Source organism: Kwoniella dendrophila, chromosome 1, assembly GCF_036810415.1.
Source record: "Kwoniella dendrophila CBS 6074 chromosome 1, complete sequence".
Lineage (NCBI taxonomy): Eukaryota > Fungi > Basidiomycota > Tremellomycetes > Tremellales > Cryptococcaceae > Kwoniella > Kwoniella dendrophila.
The window spans coordinates 3,296,758-3,311,489 of record NC_089476.1 but is presented as its reverse complement, the minus strand read 5'-3'; the positions used below and the strand labels follow the sequence as shown (position 1 = coordinate 3,311,489).

General features: G+C 39.5%; 5 protein-coding genes across 5 annotated transcripts; 3 read left to right on the top strand and 2 right to left on the bottom strand.

Annotated features, from left to right (window-relative positions):
• Window positions 1–260: 260 nt before the first annotated feature.
• L201_001178 (nuclear protein localization protein 4) lies at window positions 261–2,823 on the top strand (the record flags this gene model as incomplete). Its single annotated transcript, XM_066216971.1, has 9 exons — window positions 261–263; window positions 317–534; window positions 603–900; window positions 960–1,501; window positions 1,568–1,894; window positions 1,945–2,020; window positions 2,072–2,323; window positions 2,391–2,520; window positions 2,579–2,823. 9 exons carry the CDS (start codon window positions 261–263, stop codon window positions 2,821–2,823), a joined length of 2,091 nt encoding a protein of 696 aa, XP_066073068.1.
• Window positions 2,824–4,352: 1,529 nt separating this feature from the next.
• Window positions 4,353–7,249, top strand: L201_001177 (uncharacterized protein; the record flags this gene model as incomplete). Its single annotated transcript, XM_066216970.1, has 6 exons — window positions 4,353–4,819; window positions 4,889–5,101; window positions 5,174–5,707; window positions 5,771–6,775; window positions 6,841–6,978; window positions 7,063–7,249. 6 exons carry the CDS (start codon window positions 4,353–4,355, stop codon window positions 7,247–7,249), a joined length of 2,544 nt encoding a protein of 847 aa, XP_066073067.1.
• Window positions 7,250–7,483: 234 nt separating this feature from the next.
• Window positions 7,484–8,090, bottom strand: L201_001176 (uncharacterized protein; the record flags this gene model as incomplete). Its single annotated transcript, XM_066216969.1, has 3 exons — window positions 7,484–7,610; window positions 7,682–7,805; window positions 7,907–8,090. 3 exons carry the CDS (start codon window positions 8,088–8,090, stop codon window positions 7,484–7,486), a joined length of 435 nt encoding a protein of 144 aa, XP_066073066.1.
• A 341-nt stretch (window positions 8,091–8,431) lies between these two features.
• Window positions 8,432–10,478, top strand: L201_001175 (uncharacterized protein; the record flags this gene model as incomplete). The annotated part of the gene is made up of 5 exons (XM_066216968.1): window positions 8,432–8,509; window positions 8,568–9,328; window positions 9,397–9,732; window positions 9,806–10,021; window positions 10,184–10,478. 5 exons carry the CDS (start codon window positions 8,432–8,434, stop codon window positions 10,476–10,478), a joined length of 1,686 nt encoding a protein of 561 aa, XP_066073065.1.
• A 203-nt stretch (window positions 10,479–10,681) lies between these two features.
• Window positions 10,682–14,523, bottom strand: L201_001174 (uncharacterized protein; the record flags this gene model as incomplete). The annotated part of the gene is made up of 14 exons (XM_066216967.1): window positions 10,682–10,801; window positions 10,863–10,898; window positions 10,959–11,110; window positions 11,200–11,375; window positions 11,460–12,919; window positions 12,973–13,052; window positions 13,119–13,203; window positions 13,261–13,375; window positions 13,434–13,595; window positions 13,654–13,856; window positions 13,911–14,125; window positions 14,182–14,268; window positions 14,323–14,436; window positions 14,505–14,523. The coding sequence occupies 14 exons, from the start codon at window positions 14,521–14,523 to the stop codon at window positions 10,682–10,684; spliced, it is 3,024 nt and encodes a 1,007-aa protein (XP_066073064.1).
• Window positions 14,524–14,732: the final 209 nt, after the last annotated feature.

The window sequence follows — 14,732 nt, the reverse complement described above, 5'->3', positions numbered from 1 at the left end:
ATCTATGTGCCCCGTGGGAAAGCCAGATTCAAGGTGTGACGTCGAATGAATCTAATATGTCGCTGACGTTTGTGTCGATTACAGAAAAGTCGTATTTCTTCAACTTTCTTCTTAACTTTCCTGTCATACCATATCATCAAGATAGCTGAGGCAGCTCCTTGAATTCATAAGAACATAAGAACAGCTACAGATAACAATATCAATTATACTTCGGATAGTTTTCTGAAAAATATCATATAATCTCGCTCAACGTCTTCAAAATGGTATGTTGAAACTCTTCAATTTCGCTGCTTTGACTAACGATGTGCGGTTTTAGTTGCTTCGTATTCGTTCGCCAGCTGGTACATCCCGTATCAATGTTGAAACTACTACACCAGGAGAAGATTTTGCCAAGATGATGTTAGACACTATACCGAAATCTGATGAACAACCCGATCCACAAACTCTAAAACTTAGTAATCAACCTGGATCAAGTGGTGAAAGTGTCCCTTTCTCTGCTTTAGTAGGTAGAACAGTTGGAGATATGGGATTTAGGTATGCTTGATGTATCCTTAGCTGAAATGTTACCCTAAGCATGAGCTAATTTCCATCTTTGACGATAGTCATGGAGACCTACTTTTCTTATCTTACAAACCAATATCAGCAGATCCCCAATCACATCCAACTACACAAGCATCGTCATCTCATCCTCACCCATCACAGCCTGACCCATCGCACCCTCACACGCATACTGATCCACCATTACCAAATACTATACCATTGACCGATTTATCACATGTACAAGAACACGATATAGATTTATATTGGAAGAGTCAAACTGGTAAGATTGAACGAAAGAGAGATCCCGACTTTTGCAGGCACGGTGAAAAAGGAATGTGCGATTACTGTATGCCTTTAGAGGTAAGCTAATCCGCTAAGAACGGACTGACGGTTAAGCTGACATTATGTGAACTTGATAGCCCTATGATGCGAAATATCAAGCAGCTGAACAGATCAAGCATTTATCATATCATGCATATTTACGTAAATTGTTATCATCTAGACCACCTTCAACCTCATCTTCTGCAACAGAGTTACCACCATTAGATCCATTATCATTATCAGTCATGAATCCATGTCCTACAGGCTCACATCCACCATTTCCTAAAGGCATTTGTTCATCATGTCAACCTTCGGCTGTAACATTACAATCACAAACTTATCGTATGGTTGATCATATTGAATTTGCTTCACCATCCATAATAGATGGTATCTTATCTGCATGGAGAAGAACTGGTACCCAAAGATTAGGTTTTCTAATTGGTAGACATGATAAATATGAAAAAGTTCCAATGGGTGTTAAAACTGTTGTTGAAGCTGTTTGGGAACCTAAACAAGAAGGTGAATTAGATGGTCTGACTGTTGAAACTCCTTGGGAAGATGAAGAGAGAATAAGTGAAATTGCTACTTGGTGTGATAAAGGTTTAGCTGTTGTCGGCATGATATATACAGATCTAACTCCGTGAGCTAGTTCAGCATTCGAGAGCGCCGTCATTGGTACTATAGCTGATGAATCCTTACTGCACAGTCAACCAGACGACATCACTAAAACCGTGTACAAGCGACATGCACAGTCATATACAGCCTCATCACTTGAAATGCTTTTGTCGGCAGCATACCAAATATCGCATCCTCTTCCAACCAAGATGTCTCCCACTGGTCACTTCTCTTCACGTTTCGTCACATGCTGTCTGACAGGAGACGAAGATGGAGGTATCGGCGTTCTAGCTTGGCAAGCTTCAGAAAACGCAGAAGCAATGGTGAAAGCTGGAATAGTAGAAGCAAGTGTGGATCCAGGGATAGTGAGAGTTAGAAAACCAGGAGAAGGGGAATATATTCCAGAAGTGTTCTACAGGTGAGCTACCAGTTCATGACTTGGGGGAGCTCAGCTAACCTTGATTATAGTTATAAAAATGAATATAATTTGCAGGTAAAACAACCGGCTAAACCTACCTTCCCCGTCGAATACCTCTTCGTCAATGTAAGCTGTTGAAATCGTTCCTCCGGATAGTGTAGCTAACCATATTTTCAGATAACACATGGTTTTCCAGTGGATCCTTCTCCATTATTTTTGTCCAATTCCTTCCCAACAGAAAACCGACCAGGTCTTCATGATCAATCGCTAGAATTGGTTATTTCACAATTATCGGCAATAATAAGGAAGTCCGATGCAGAAATTAACGATACTGGAACTTGGCCTCAAAGAATCAAGGATGAAGTGAAGAAATGGTTGAGTGACTGGCATTTAGTCGCGTTTTTATGCATGCAAGGATTGTTCTCTTTGGTAAGTGTGACATTATTCCTTGTATCGTGTAGATCTATGCTGATCATATATAACATCGTGCAAATAGGCGGAACAGAAAATTCTCGCCAGAGCCGCTACTATGCACGCTCATCCAAGTGATAAGAACGCGCTAGAAGAGTTGTTTGCTAGTGGTGGTTGGCAGACATTGTTGACCATTGTGGAATCATCATCATCGGGTAAGCTGACTCGTGATTTCCTTTGGCGTAGTAGCTGATTCTAGTCATATCATTTAAGCGAGTGCACCCCCTAGATCAGCTCCACCTTCTAGAGCCTTTGGCGAGTTAGGAATAGATTCTCCTCATACAGCTGGATCTGCAACAGATCTATCCTCTCTGGGTAATCCTCCTGAATCGACACCATCAGTACCAGCAAGTGGTGGAGCATCAGCAAGTACAGAAAGAGCATGTCCTCATTGTACATATGTTAATGAACCTGGAAGATCAGATTGTGATGTTTGTGGATTACCTTTAGATGGGTAAATTCGCGTCAGATCAAAACAAACCAATCATATGCATAGTCGTGATAGATTGTGTTGGATGATCTGTTGATTACCATGACGTTGCATGTTGGGAAATTCATACTGGTCAGCGCAATAAGCAGATTTAACCGACTTTGGAGAGGAATGTCCTCTTCAGAGATACCTTACCCCGCACACATGGTATGCTGGCCCCAAGCTGGAGCAGTGGGGGAATTTCGTAGATCCTCATGATCACTACACTTGACATGAGGTGTGCTACTCACTCGCATGCTTACTTCAGTATCCCTCGCTTGCACAACCTATAATCGCATACAACTAATCAGCAGTGAAATACGGTTCACTTGGCAACATGAGCAAGTGAAGCGGCCGTAAAGAGCGGCATTCGACCCCAGAGGATGCGGATGCTTGTAACGTCATTTTTGAAGACTAACATTTATATTATTGATAATTCCCGTATATCTCTTGGCTTAATTAACCTCCACTTCGATCAATCACCTGAAGCTTTGCATGTGCTTGATAATTAACCAACCGTGACATACACTGCTTCTCAACGTCGACAAAAGCAAGCTCGGCTAAGCATCGATCATTTCAGTTGGCCTGGCAGCACGAACCTCATCATTCTTTAGCGTGAGGCAGTTTGTTTTATTCATTTGCATTCCAGTAAAATCAACTAGAACATTAGAACAGGGAATAATCGACAGTGACAACACTGAATCACAACATAGGACGAAATTGTTGCATTATACCCATTCGAGTTCATCACTCGAAGACCACAGGTCGATCGTAACGCCCATCAGTGTTACATTCATATCGATCTTCGCTGTCAAATAGATTATCGTCAATACCAAGCATCGTCTTTTGCGAATCAATGCTATTAGCTTATCGGACAATATCATACTAGGTACTGAAGAAAGCGGCTTATAGCTATACAATAGTTAGAGCACAGATCTTCTAAGTAAATCAGTTTCATAGTGAGTCTAAAGATATCATTACACTAAATTAGATCAAATTACAAACGCCTGTCTTCTCCCCAAACTTCCTATCAAACTCGGCCCGTGAGCCCATCACCGAGATCTTTGCTTTTGAGACAGTAGTCAATACGGTACCAATAATACATGTAGGATATATAAAGCTAATCCATGTATTTACAGATATCTTTATTATTCCAATCTTTGGTAGGCTCGACATATCCCATGATATTATTAGAGTGGTTTGTTATTGCTTGATACTTAGTTAGCTCTATCTACGATTCTGCCCCTTCATTTGTAGCAAAGGTAATACAGGATAGTAGTGCCTCAGATATACTTCTCATAAGTAAGTACAATTCAACTCCTTGATTTCAATCAATCCTCCAACGATCTCAGCAATCTCAGAATCTGGATTTTGGATTCTGGCCTAATCATAGCACTCGAACATAGGCATCAACCAATATCAATAACTTCTTCTCCAACCACACCTACCGCAACTTACAGATCGGAAAGAAATCTACTACTACCATCGTCCTGTGTCTTTTCGAAAACAACAATCATAATGCTCATCACTACCTTAGCCTTTTTATGGCTGAGTTTCGCTGGCTTACCTTATATAACGTCAGCTCAAACACCTTCAAGTAACATCACTCTACCTTCAAATAACGGTACATCTTCAAGTAATTCATCAGGGAATACAACTAATAATCCATATCAATATCCTCCAAAATCCAACATTACGTATCTGTCTAATTGGGTACCTGCACCATTCAATAGAACTTATTATAATCCTTCTTCGAAATGGGATGAAGCGCATCGTAAAGCTGCAAATTATTTGAAAAATTGGACTATAGAAGAAAAAGTCCAACTTACGACTGGGTTAGGTTGGGAACAAGGTAGATGTGTAGGAAATATCGGTCCAGTACCCCAACATGGTTTTCCAGGTTTGTGTTTAATGGACGCTCCTACAGGTATAAGATTAACAGATTTCAATACGGCTTTCCCTGCTGGTGTGAATGTCGCTTCAACGTAAGTTATTGGTACCTTCCAAACTTTCGCACATCAACCGAGTTGACGTAAGCTTTCGGCCTGTTTTAGCTTTGATAAAGACCTCATGTATGCCCGGGGTCTTGCTATGGGTCAAGAATTCAGAGGTAAAGGTGCAAATATAGCTTTAGGTCCTATGACTAACATGTATCGTGTACCTGCTGGTGGTCGAAACTGGGAAGGTTTTGGTGCAGATCCATACTTGTCAGGTTGGGCAACTCAAATGACCGTTTGGGGATTACAAGATGCAGGCGTTCAAGCAACGTAAGTGTTTCTGCACATCGCAAATACCGAACATATAACTGATAAGTATATTGTTCAACCATTCGTATCTAGTGTCAAACATTATATTGCAAATGAACAAGAAAGAAATCGAACGACGTCAAATTCGCAAATAACTGATCGAACAATGAGAGAAATATATTCACATCCATTCCTTAAAGCTGTTCAAGCGGATGTAGCTTCCGTGATGTGTTCATACAACTTGTTGAATGGTACATGGGCATGTGAAAATTCAGAATTACTCAATGGTATTTTGAAAGAAGATTTTGGATTTAAAGGTTATATAATGTCAGATTGGAATGCTCAACATACTGGAGTATTATCTGCCAATGCTGGCTTAGATATGACAATGCCTGGTGATATTGAACAGAAGTCTTTGACGAGTTATTGGGGTAAGAATTTAACTCAAGCTGTTCAAAATGGCAGTGTACCGTTAGAGAGACTGGATGATATGGCTCAGAGGATTATGGCCAGTTTCTTCTTACTTCATCAAGATAATGGTACCTTTCCCGAAGTCAACTTTGACGCTTCAAGACCTAGATCGATTACCAACAACTCTCATGTCGATGTTAGAGATGATCATTGGAAGTAAGTTAAGTCGTAAGGCCTACTTGATATGTTTATACCTACTAATATACCTCTCTTGCATAGACTCGTGCAACATATTGGCGCATCATCCACAGTTCTTCTCAAGAATGTTAATAACACTTTACCTCTTAAAGCACCGCGTAAAATGACATTGATCGGCTCTGATTTAGCTCCTTCCTATAAGGGCCCAAATGGATACTCTGATAGAGGTGGAGATGAAGGTACTTTAGCTATGGGATGGGGATCTGGAACATGTAATTTCCCATATTTAGTTGATCCATTAGAAGCAATATCGTTACAAGCTCGAAAAGATGGTACGACTTTAGATTGGTGGTTCAACGATTTCGATACTGGATCAGCACAATATTGGGCAACTGGATATGATGTTGCTTTAGTTGGTATCAATTCAGATTCAGGTGAAGGATATATAACAGTCGATGGTAATGAAGGTGATAGAAATAACATTACTGCATGGCATAACGGCGACGAATTAGTTAAAGCTGTAGCAGGTGTCAATAACAATACTATCGTCATCATTCATTCAGTTGGACCAATTATAATGGAAGATTGGATTGATCATCCAAATATTACAGCTGTTCTTTGGGCTGGTTTACCAGGTCAAGAATCAGGTAATTCTCTAGTCGATGTGCTATATGGTTCATATAACCCTTCAGGTAGATTACCTTATACCATAGCTAAGAAGCAATCCGATTATCCAGCAAATATCGATTACGTCAACACGGATGTAATTCCTCATCCACCAGTCGAATATAAAGAAGACTTGAATATAGATTATAGACATTTTTTAAGTAAGAATATAACACCAAGATATGAATTCGGATACGGTTTAAGTTATACTACTTTTGATTATTCCAATATCAATATGTGGTGTCATGATGATGGTGTTGATCAAGGTGGGAATAAAAGGGATTTCGTGGAGGAAAGGGATGTACCTTCATCATCGACTAATACAACTTACCCATCAGCCAATTGCAATACTACTTCACCCGATGGTGGTTCAACAAGAGGTAATAGTACTGGCAAACTAGGTTCATTCACTCTTAAATCGTAAGTTGAGTTTTCTGCAAATGTATAAGTACCGAGCCAAGCGTACTCACCGAAACATCTAACAGGTTACACAGAACTCGATGGACTATCTCTGTTGATGTTACCAATACAGGTAATGTACTTGGGTGTGATATACCTCAATTATATTTAGGTTATCCACCTGAAGCTGGTGAACCTCCAAAGGTTTTAAGGGATTTCAACAGGTAAGTGAAATGTAATCCAAGCTGTTAATTTATCAATGTCCTTCTGAAGGCGGTGGTTGATCATCCTGTTTTCCCGTATCCCAGAATTCAACTGGAACCGGGAGCCACCAAAACGGTAACGTTTGAATTATCGAGATACGATGTCAGTATATGGGATGTAGTTAAGCAAAGGTGGGTAATACCAAATGGTGATTTCACCATTGAAGTTGGAAGAAGTAGTATGGATGAAAAGAGTATCAAGACGTATTGGTGTTTTAGAGGTTGCGATTAGATACTTCTATCCGTCATGGAGCGAAATTAATGACCGCCAACGTGAAAGGTCTGATCAACCTCCCCCTTTCAGTATATATATAATATCATTTTCATGAGTATTTTGTAGCATATGATTTCTTTGAACGGACTTTGATTATAATGCATTATCCATTCTATGTTTGACTTGGATAGTTGGGTATATACGATGCTGGATATTCGAAGTGAATGTTTGATCATCCTGTTAACAAATTGACTACTGGGAACGACTCTCATCATCATCCTCATCCTCTCCCTCCCCTTCACTAGCATATTCTTCCTCCTCGGAGTCTGATTGTCGTATTGCTTGAGCTGGAGTAGGAGTTTCACCCAACCCTTCTGGCCTATGTAACATGATAACACGTATTTAACGATTAACCAGTTTAGAAGACCAAAAGTAGTGAACTAAACTTACCATGCACCAGCTTTTTTCCATTCTTTTATATCTGATTTATCGAGAATATGTAGAATTTCACCGACAAGTCTACCTCCTTTTTCTTCTGAGCTTTGTGGCCATAATGATATAATTGCGAAATCACCTATACATAAAACCATATATCAGTTATTCTTAGTCGATCAACCAGTTCTCTTTGCCAGGGTTAGCTTGAACAGCCTGATCATATATATATACTGGACATACCTCTCATGATGATTAGACTTTTGATCCTTCTTAACTTTGATGAGACTTCAACTAATCGTTCAACATCTTTAGTATCTTTACATAACCAATTATTTGATCCTTGAGGTGAAGATAATACAACTAAATGTTGGTCTGATGGTAGCGGTGGTGTGAAGCTTGGTGGTGAAGGGGGTCTTTTGGGCATTTTTGCTGTTTTGACAGACGGTGTATCTTAATTGGATTCTAGTTTGCAATCTGAATATGTTGTAATAGCGATATCTTCACAATAATGATTCGATTACTGCAAGCACAAAGGTCTTCAATCTCGTTCAGAATGAGGATAATGAGGATTTGTTATTCTTGTTAGTTTGCCGTTGTTGTTGGTTAAAATTGTTTACTTCCAGCGGAAGATATCCCTTCGCCTGAACGTAATGATGCACAAGCATATAACCGGCTGTTGATCATGTTGCTCTTCATTAAACTGTCTCTCATATTATCTTTTGGCATTTGCTGTATAACTCAAAAGGGCAACAACAAATCCGGAATATGTCCCGGCAGCAACACCAAGCAGGTCCTTCGATCTCCTCGGGATCAGATTCACATATCTGTCAGAGATGTCATCAGGTGAGCCCATGAACTTCACCATAACGCTGGATCTGTATTTACTAACCTGTCATAATAGCCTTTGATACTTGATCCATCGATACAAGATGTGACTTCATCACAACTGAATCTGATCAAATCTGCTATACCTACACGATCTACACCATCAACCTTACCAGCTAGCTCGAAGTTAAATCTACTTCCACCTTCTTCACAACCCGGAGCTAAAATATGGGGGGAATCAAATTCCATACCTTCGACTTCATCAAGGAATAATGCTGTAGCAGAATCGTTCATATTATTATCTGATTCTTCGATATTCCCTCAACATGCCCAATCTAACAATAATCATCACTCAGCACATTCAACGACGAATACGAATATAGTTGATCAATTACATTCGGTATTATCGAGTGAAACATCCATTTCACATCCACTATGTACAGAATGTACTTTAATCTTAACAAATGAATTTCAAAAATTGACTGAAGAATTGACAAAAGAAAGAGATGCTTATATACGTTTTGAGAGAGAAATTCTCAGAAATAGAGAAACACAGAACCAAAGTAAAAGTTCTTCATCATATGTAAAACGTATAAGTAAAAGTGATAATAAAGATCCAAATAAAGCAGAATCGGAAACAGAGGCATTAGGTGAATTTGATATAGAGGGTAATGAAGATGAATGGAATGAATTGATGAAACGTAAAAAGGAATTAGAAGATGAAGAAGAGAAATTAAGAGTTGTACTTGAAGAAAGAGAAAAGGAGTTGAAAGAAGTAGAGATGGAAGAAGAAAAAGTGAAGAGAGATGAAGAAGAAGTTGATCGTGAGGAGACCAAGTAAGTTCACTCAATCGCTCTTTTGATTCTCAAAAGATCGTTGACTTACAATTGCCAAATGACTACAGGTATTTACTCCAGCATGCTGAATTATCTACACATTCATCACATTTACAATCAGAATTAACAACAGCCAAAACACATCTATTATTATCGAGATCTTTATTATCACATTTAGAATCTACTAATGTATATAATGATGCATTTCAAATTGGTCATGTTCCATTAGAATCTTCATCATCATCATCCTCATCCTCAAATCACGGTATAACAGTTGGAACTATAAATGGGTTAAGATTAGGTGGTAGACCACATGTTGAATGGGATGAAATTAACGCTGCATGGGGTTTAACGGCTTTGTGTTTAGATAGAATTGCTGATAAAGTTGGTTTTGTTTTCAAAACGTAAGCAAAATTCACTAAAATCACATCCTATATAATGCTAATATCAGAATTTTGTTTATATTTGTTTCAATAGATATAAAATCGTTCCCTTAGGTTCATATTCGCGTATAGAAGAATTACCACCTTCGAGAAATGTATATGAACTATACGCTTCATCAGACTTGTCTCCAGCAAGACTGTTACAAAATAGACGGTTCAATTATGCTTTGATATCGATATTGAATTGTTTGAAACAATTGATTGAATTTGGCAAGTTGAACAACAAAGGTTGGGCAAATAATAATATTGAGTGAGTATATCAGCTCAACTCCAAGCATCTCTCCTCCTCGTCTGAAACAATCCTACGCCTTCACTCCCTCGCTACGCTCTGTGTTCTAGACAAGATTCAGGGCGGGTTTATTCTGATTAAAAGGACCCAGATCAATCCAAATGAGCTAATCCATTCACACAGAATCCATAAAGACAAAATATCGAATCATTCAATCAAATTACCTGGAATATCATCAATTCCTTCTTTAACATTACCTTCAATGTCAATAATGGGTTTGGGTTCGACTTCAACATCAAACCAATCATCATCATCATCACCATCAAGTAACCAGAGTAACCCTAATTCTTCTACAAATAATCAAAATGATAATACAGCAGAAGAAAATTGGACAAAAGCTTGTAGAGCAGTTTTAGTCATTCTGAAAAGGATTTTGATGGTCGAGAGCCAAATGGATAGATCTACCTTGTCGAATTGAACATAGGGAGGAATCTTGGTTCAGGATCAATAGTAATACCGAATTATAGCGGTGTTTAGATAAAGTTGTATATAAGTCGAATGACAATCATGTATTTAGTTGTTGTGTATCAGTATCAGTTTCTATGCATGTTGCCAAATAGCACATGTTGGTAGCCACGGACATGTACTGTGTTCAAGAAGATAAGCTTTGGTCAAAGGAGATCAGATTTCTTGCTCTTTCTTCCATTTCCTCCAATCTATCCTATCCTTTCCAGAACGTGACTTAGTAGGCTGATCAATCTTGATCAAATGTCTCATCGTTGGTCTACCATGTGGGCAGTTCTGATAAGGGTTGATGGGTTAGCAGTGTACGAACGTCAATTTACATATTCAAGAAACTTACCCAAGGCTGATCGATCGTACCCATATTCTTCAGCAACTGGTTTGAATAACAGTCTACATCAGCGATCAAAGAAGACTTAATCAATTTACAACTCACGTTAACCATTTGTAACTTGGTCAAACTTTTGCCAATCATAATACTCTTTCTACATGCTCTCATAGCAAACATTGATCTTGCTTTTGTACATCTGACCATTTGACCTTGTGTTCGTGGTCCATCACTTAACATATGTAATAATTGTTCAAGATCTATACATAGTTTGACTCGAATTAGCTTTGAAGTTAAACACAAGAGTGAGGCAAAGCTGTTTGATGGATCGTCAAATATGGTGACTTACCCTTGAAATCGAACGTTGTCTCTTTACTAACGGGCATAGCCAGCAGACTAATCCTTTCACCTCGACCAGGTAAAGCATCTTCATCAATCTTCACATCAAATCCGTTTTTCGATAAAATATCTAGATTTTCCATTGCCACTATCTCGTCTCCAGCAGTTAACTGTAATGGTCTGGGTCTAATCAAACAAGATAAGATTATCAGCTATTCATATTACTATGGCAGAGATTCAAAGTATACGATAAGAAAAATTATCACATACTTGATTAAAGCTTGACCTTTAATGATTGTAGTACGTTGTAAAGTCTCAAAATTATATTTTTCATCTGAAGCATGTTGATCAATTATGAATAAATCATCTGTTCCTATTCCGATTTTTCTACTTGATATCGTTGAATCAGGATCAGGCTTATTTGTTAATCTAGCAATGATAAAACCTTTATTGAATTGACCTAAAACTTTCATTTTTTCAAAATCTTCTTTCGATATGACTCTTGATAAAGCTTCTTCAGCTAGTTGCATATTTTTATTTGCTATACCTGCTGCATCAGATAATCCGGCTTCTTTTACTGCTTTAAATGCATCTTTCGTACTATTGACACTATTTTGCTCTTGACTTTCGTCTTTCCGTTTTGCATTATATCGAAGTTTCAGTCTAGGTAAGTTGAAAGCTAATTTCACTTCACCTTGTATATTTGTTGTAGAGATTTCGTCTCGATAAGCACTTGATTGACGCCTTACACTTGTACCAGGCTGTTCCTCTTCTTCACCTTCAGTATCTACCTCTATCGCTTCAGCTTCAGTTCCCTTTGTTGCACTTTCCAATATTGGTGATGTATCCAGCTCATCGTCAACTAGAGGTTCGTCGGGCGGGCGGGCTCTCTTGAGTACCGAATCTTCAGAAATGTCTTGTTGATCATAATTCACGCTAACGTCATGGGCCAAGTCTTCTGTTTCTATTAACTCCCCGATATCGCCTTCTACGTCCATATTATCGAGTTCCATTCCGTCTGTTTCTACGCCCATCTCGTTGTCTCTACCTGTTCGTTGTATTGCCTCCTCGTCTGACTCTTGGTCACTCTCCTCGTTTCGAGCTACCGGCCCAGACTGACTAACGTACGCTTCCAATTTCTTTCTGAGATCCAACCTAGCTTCTCGTGTACTTGGCCCGGGTCCCGCTCGAGATGAAGGAGTCGAGCGCGATTTTCTATCAGGTGACCAGGAAGCTTGACTTGTATTCATTGTTTGCTGTATCACTCGCTTTGGAGCAGAAGGGGGAGATGAAGGCACTGACCGCCTTTGAGATGATCGAGATGGACGAGATGGACGAGAAGGCGGTTGCGATAATTCAGGTTCACCCTCTGATTCAATATCTATCTGTATGATTGGCGATGACTTTCGTCTCCTTGCTGTGATTTTAGTGATGGCCTCTTCCTCCTCCTCCACCCTCTCCTCCTCTACATCCCGTGCTACTTCCAACGATGCTCCAGCTGTCCTTTCCGCATCTAATTCTCCATCTTTGGCAGTCTCAACGTCTCTTTTTTCGTCTGTCTCCCCATCTACCTCCCCACCCTTGTCGGTCTCGGGCTCCTCCATGACACCCTTCTTTTTGCCGAATTGTGTCAGCTGCGATTGAGTTTCACGAATCTGCTTGACTGTTTGAGTAGCGCCTCCTATCGCAAAAATCGATCTGGATGGTTGGAAGAATACGTCAAGGGCAACCTAATTGCGGAGTTGAGTTAACGAATTAAAACAGATCACCTCGTATCACTCACCTTCAAAGCCTCGATTAACTTATCTTCGCTGTGAACAAAGATGGTTCTTTTGTCGGGACTGACATTGATATCCACGCTCTCTTCAAACCACAAAGTTAAGTCAGCGGCCTCTATTTCCTGAAAAAGATCACAATACAACAGCTTACGAGGTGGAATTTGAAAATCTAGAATAGCTAAAGGTACTTGATGTGTGTTGAAGGACTTGTATACTTCGTTAATAGCCCGAGCGACCTACTGAGTGTCTCAGCTACATATTTCGCTATTTTTGAGGTTTTGATATATGCGTACACTGGTAAGGTTACAAGGCCTTCCGTTGATAAAGTAAAATTGCCTATCTGCACTTGATCTACCTTGACCCCATTGAGCTGAAGAGATCAATCCGGCCACTTTGATGGTCTGCGTACTATAGCTTGCAATCAGTACAAAATGACAGTTTGGAGTAGAGTGATGGAAAAACCCACGTTTCCGTTATACCTTCCCTTCTAGCCATGACTCTATCTATTTCAACCTCAAGTTCTAGATCGATATCCTGTACATTATCTAACGCTTTGTGTCCCCACACTGCTCCCACAGAAGCTCTTAACGATCCTCTACCATCTGTTGAAAGCTGAATATTCCGTTTTCTAAGATGATTGTTAGCGACTCGAACCCTTATGTCGCTCAGTATAAATGCCAACTCACCCTGTCTTTCCTGCTGCTACAGTCTCAACTTTTAATCTAACGCCATTTCTGCCATCTGGCAAAGATACACTTGCAGGTACTAACGCATATGCGGTGAGTAGGGTGAGAGCTTTGGTGAGTTCTCTCTTGACGGTTCGTTCAAATTCTTTCCTTCTGACAGGTAAAGGATCGAACAATCCTGTTAAAGTTACGGTCGTCCCCCGCTAAAGGCATATTTAGCGATAACAATAAGCCTGAATGTCATGAATTGGACTTACAGGTCTAGCTATTTTACCCGTTGAGTCGAAGACTTTACCATCTCTACCAAGCTTGATAATCGTACCCATAGGTGCAGTCTCCTTTGTAGCTGTGATAACGGTGACACTTTCGCATAATGCACATAAAGCAGATAGAGCTTCTCCCCTGAAACCGAATGTCGTGACTTTGTATAGATCCGACAAAGAAGGTAATTTCGATGTATGGTGCTTAAGACCTGAAACAGACATTAGTCTGTCTCGAACATCAAAATGATAGCATTGCTTAATTTACCTATTGATTCCCAGTCACTTTCCGCTATCCCCGAGCCGTTATCTGAGATTTCGATGCTATCTAATCCGTTGTCTTTGATGCGTACATCTATGCAAAATCGTTTTAGCGAAATCCCATGAACCTCGATATGAGATCATATACCTATGACAGTAGCACCTGCATCCAAACTGTTTTCCACTAATTCTTTTATAGCACCTTGAAGATCTAAAACGACTTGACCGGAATGTATCCGGTGAACAGAATCGGTATCGATAGCTACGCGTTGAATGATTACTATTATTTAGTATTCTCATCGTATTCATGATTTGTGGGAGATGACAAACCTTTTATCGACCCGCTCATTCTTCCCGTCCCCTTTCTAGAATAGTGAGTGTGTTTTTCTCTTCGATTGTTTTATCAGGGTATCAAAGAAGAGGTTGTATCAAAATATTGACGATTAGTTGGATGACTAACTTTGGGATTTTGTTTGGTGTGGACGACCTCCACTTTTCGTGTCTAGTCACAACAATCTTTTGATCTTTTTCTCAACTACATATATAAGATACGAAGTA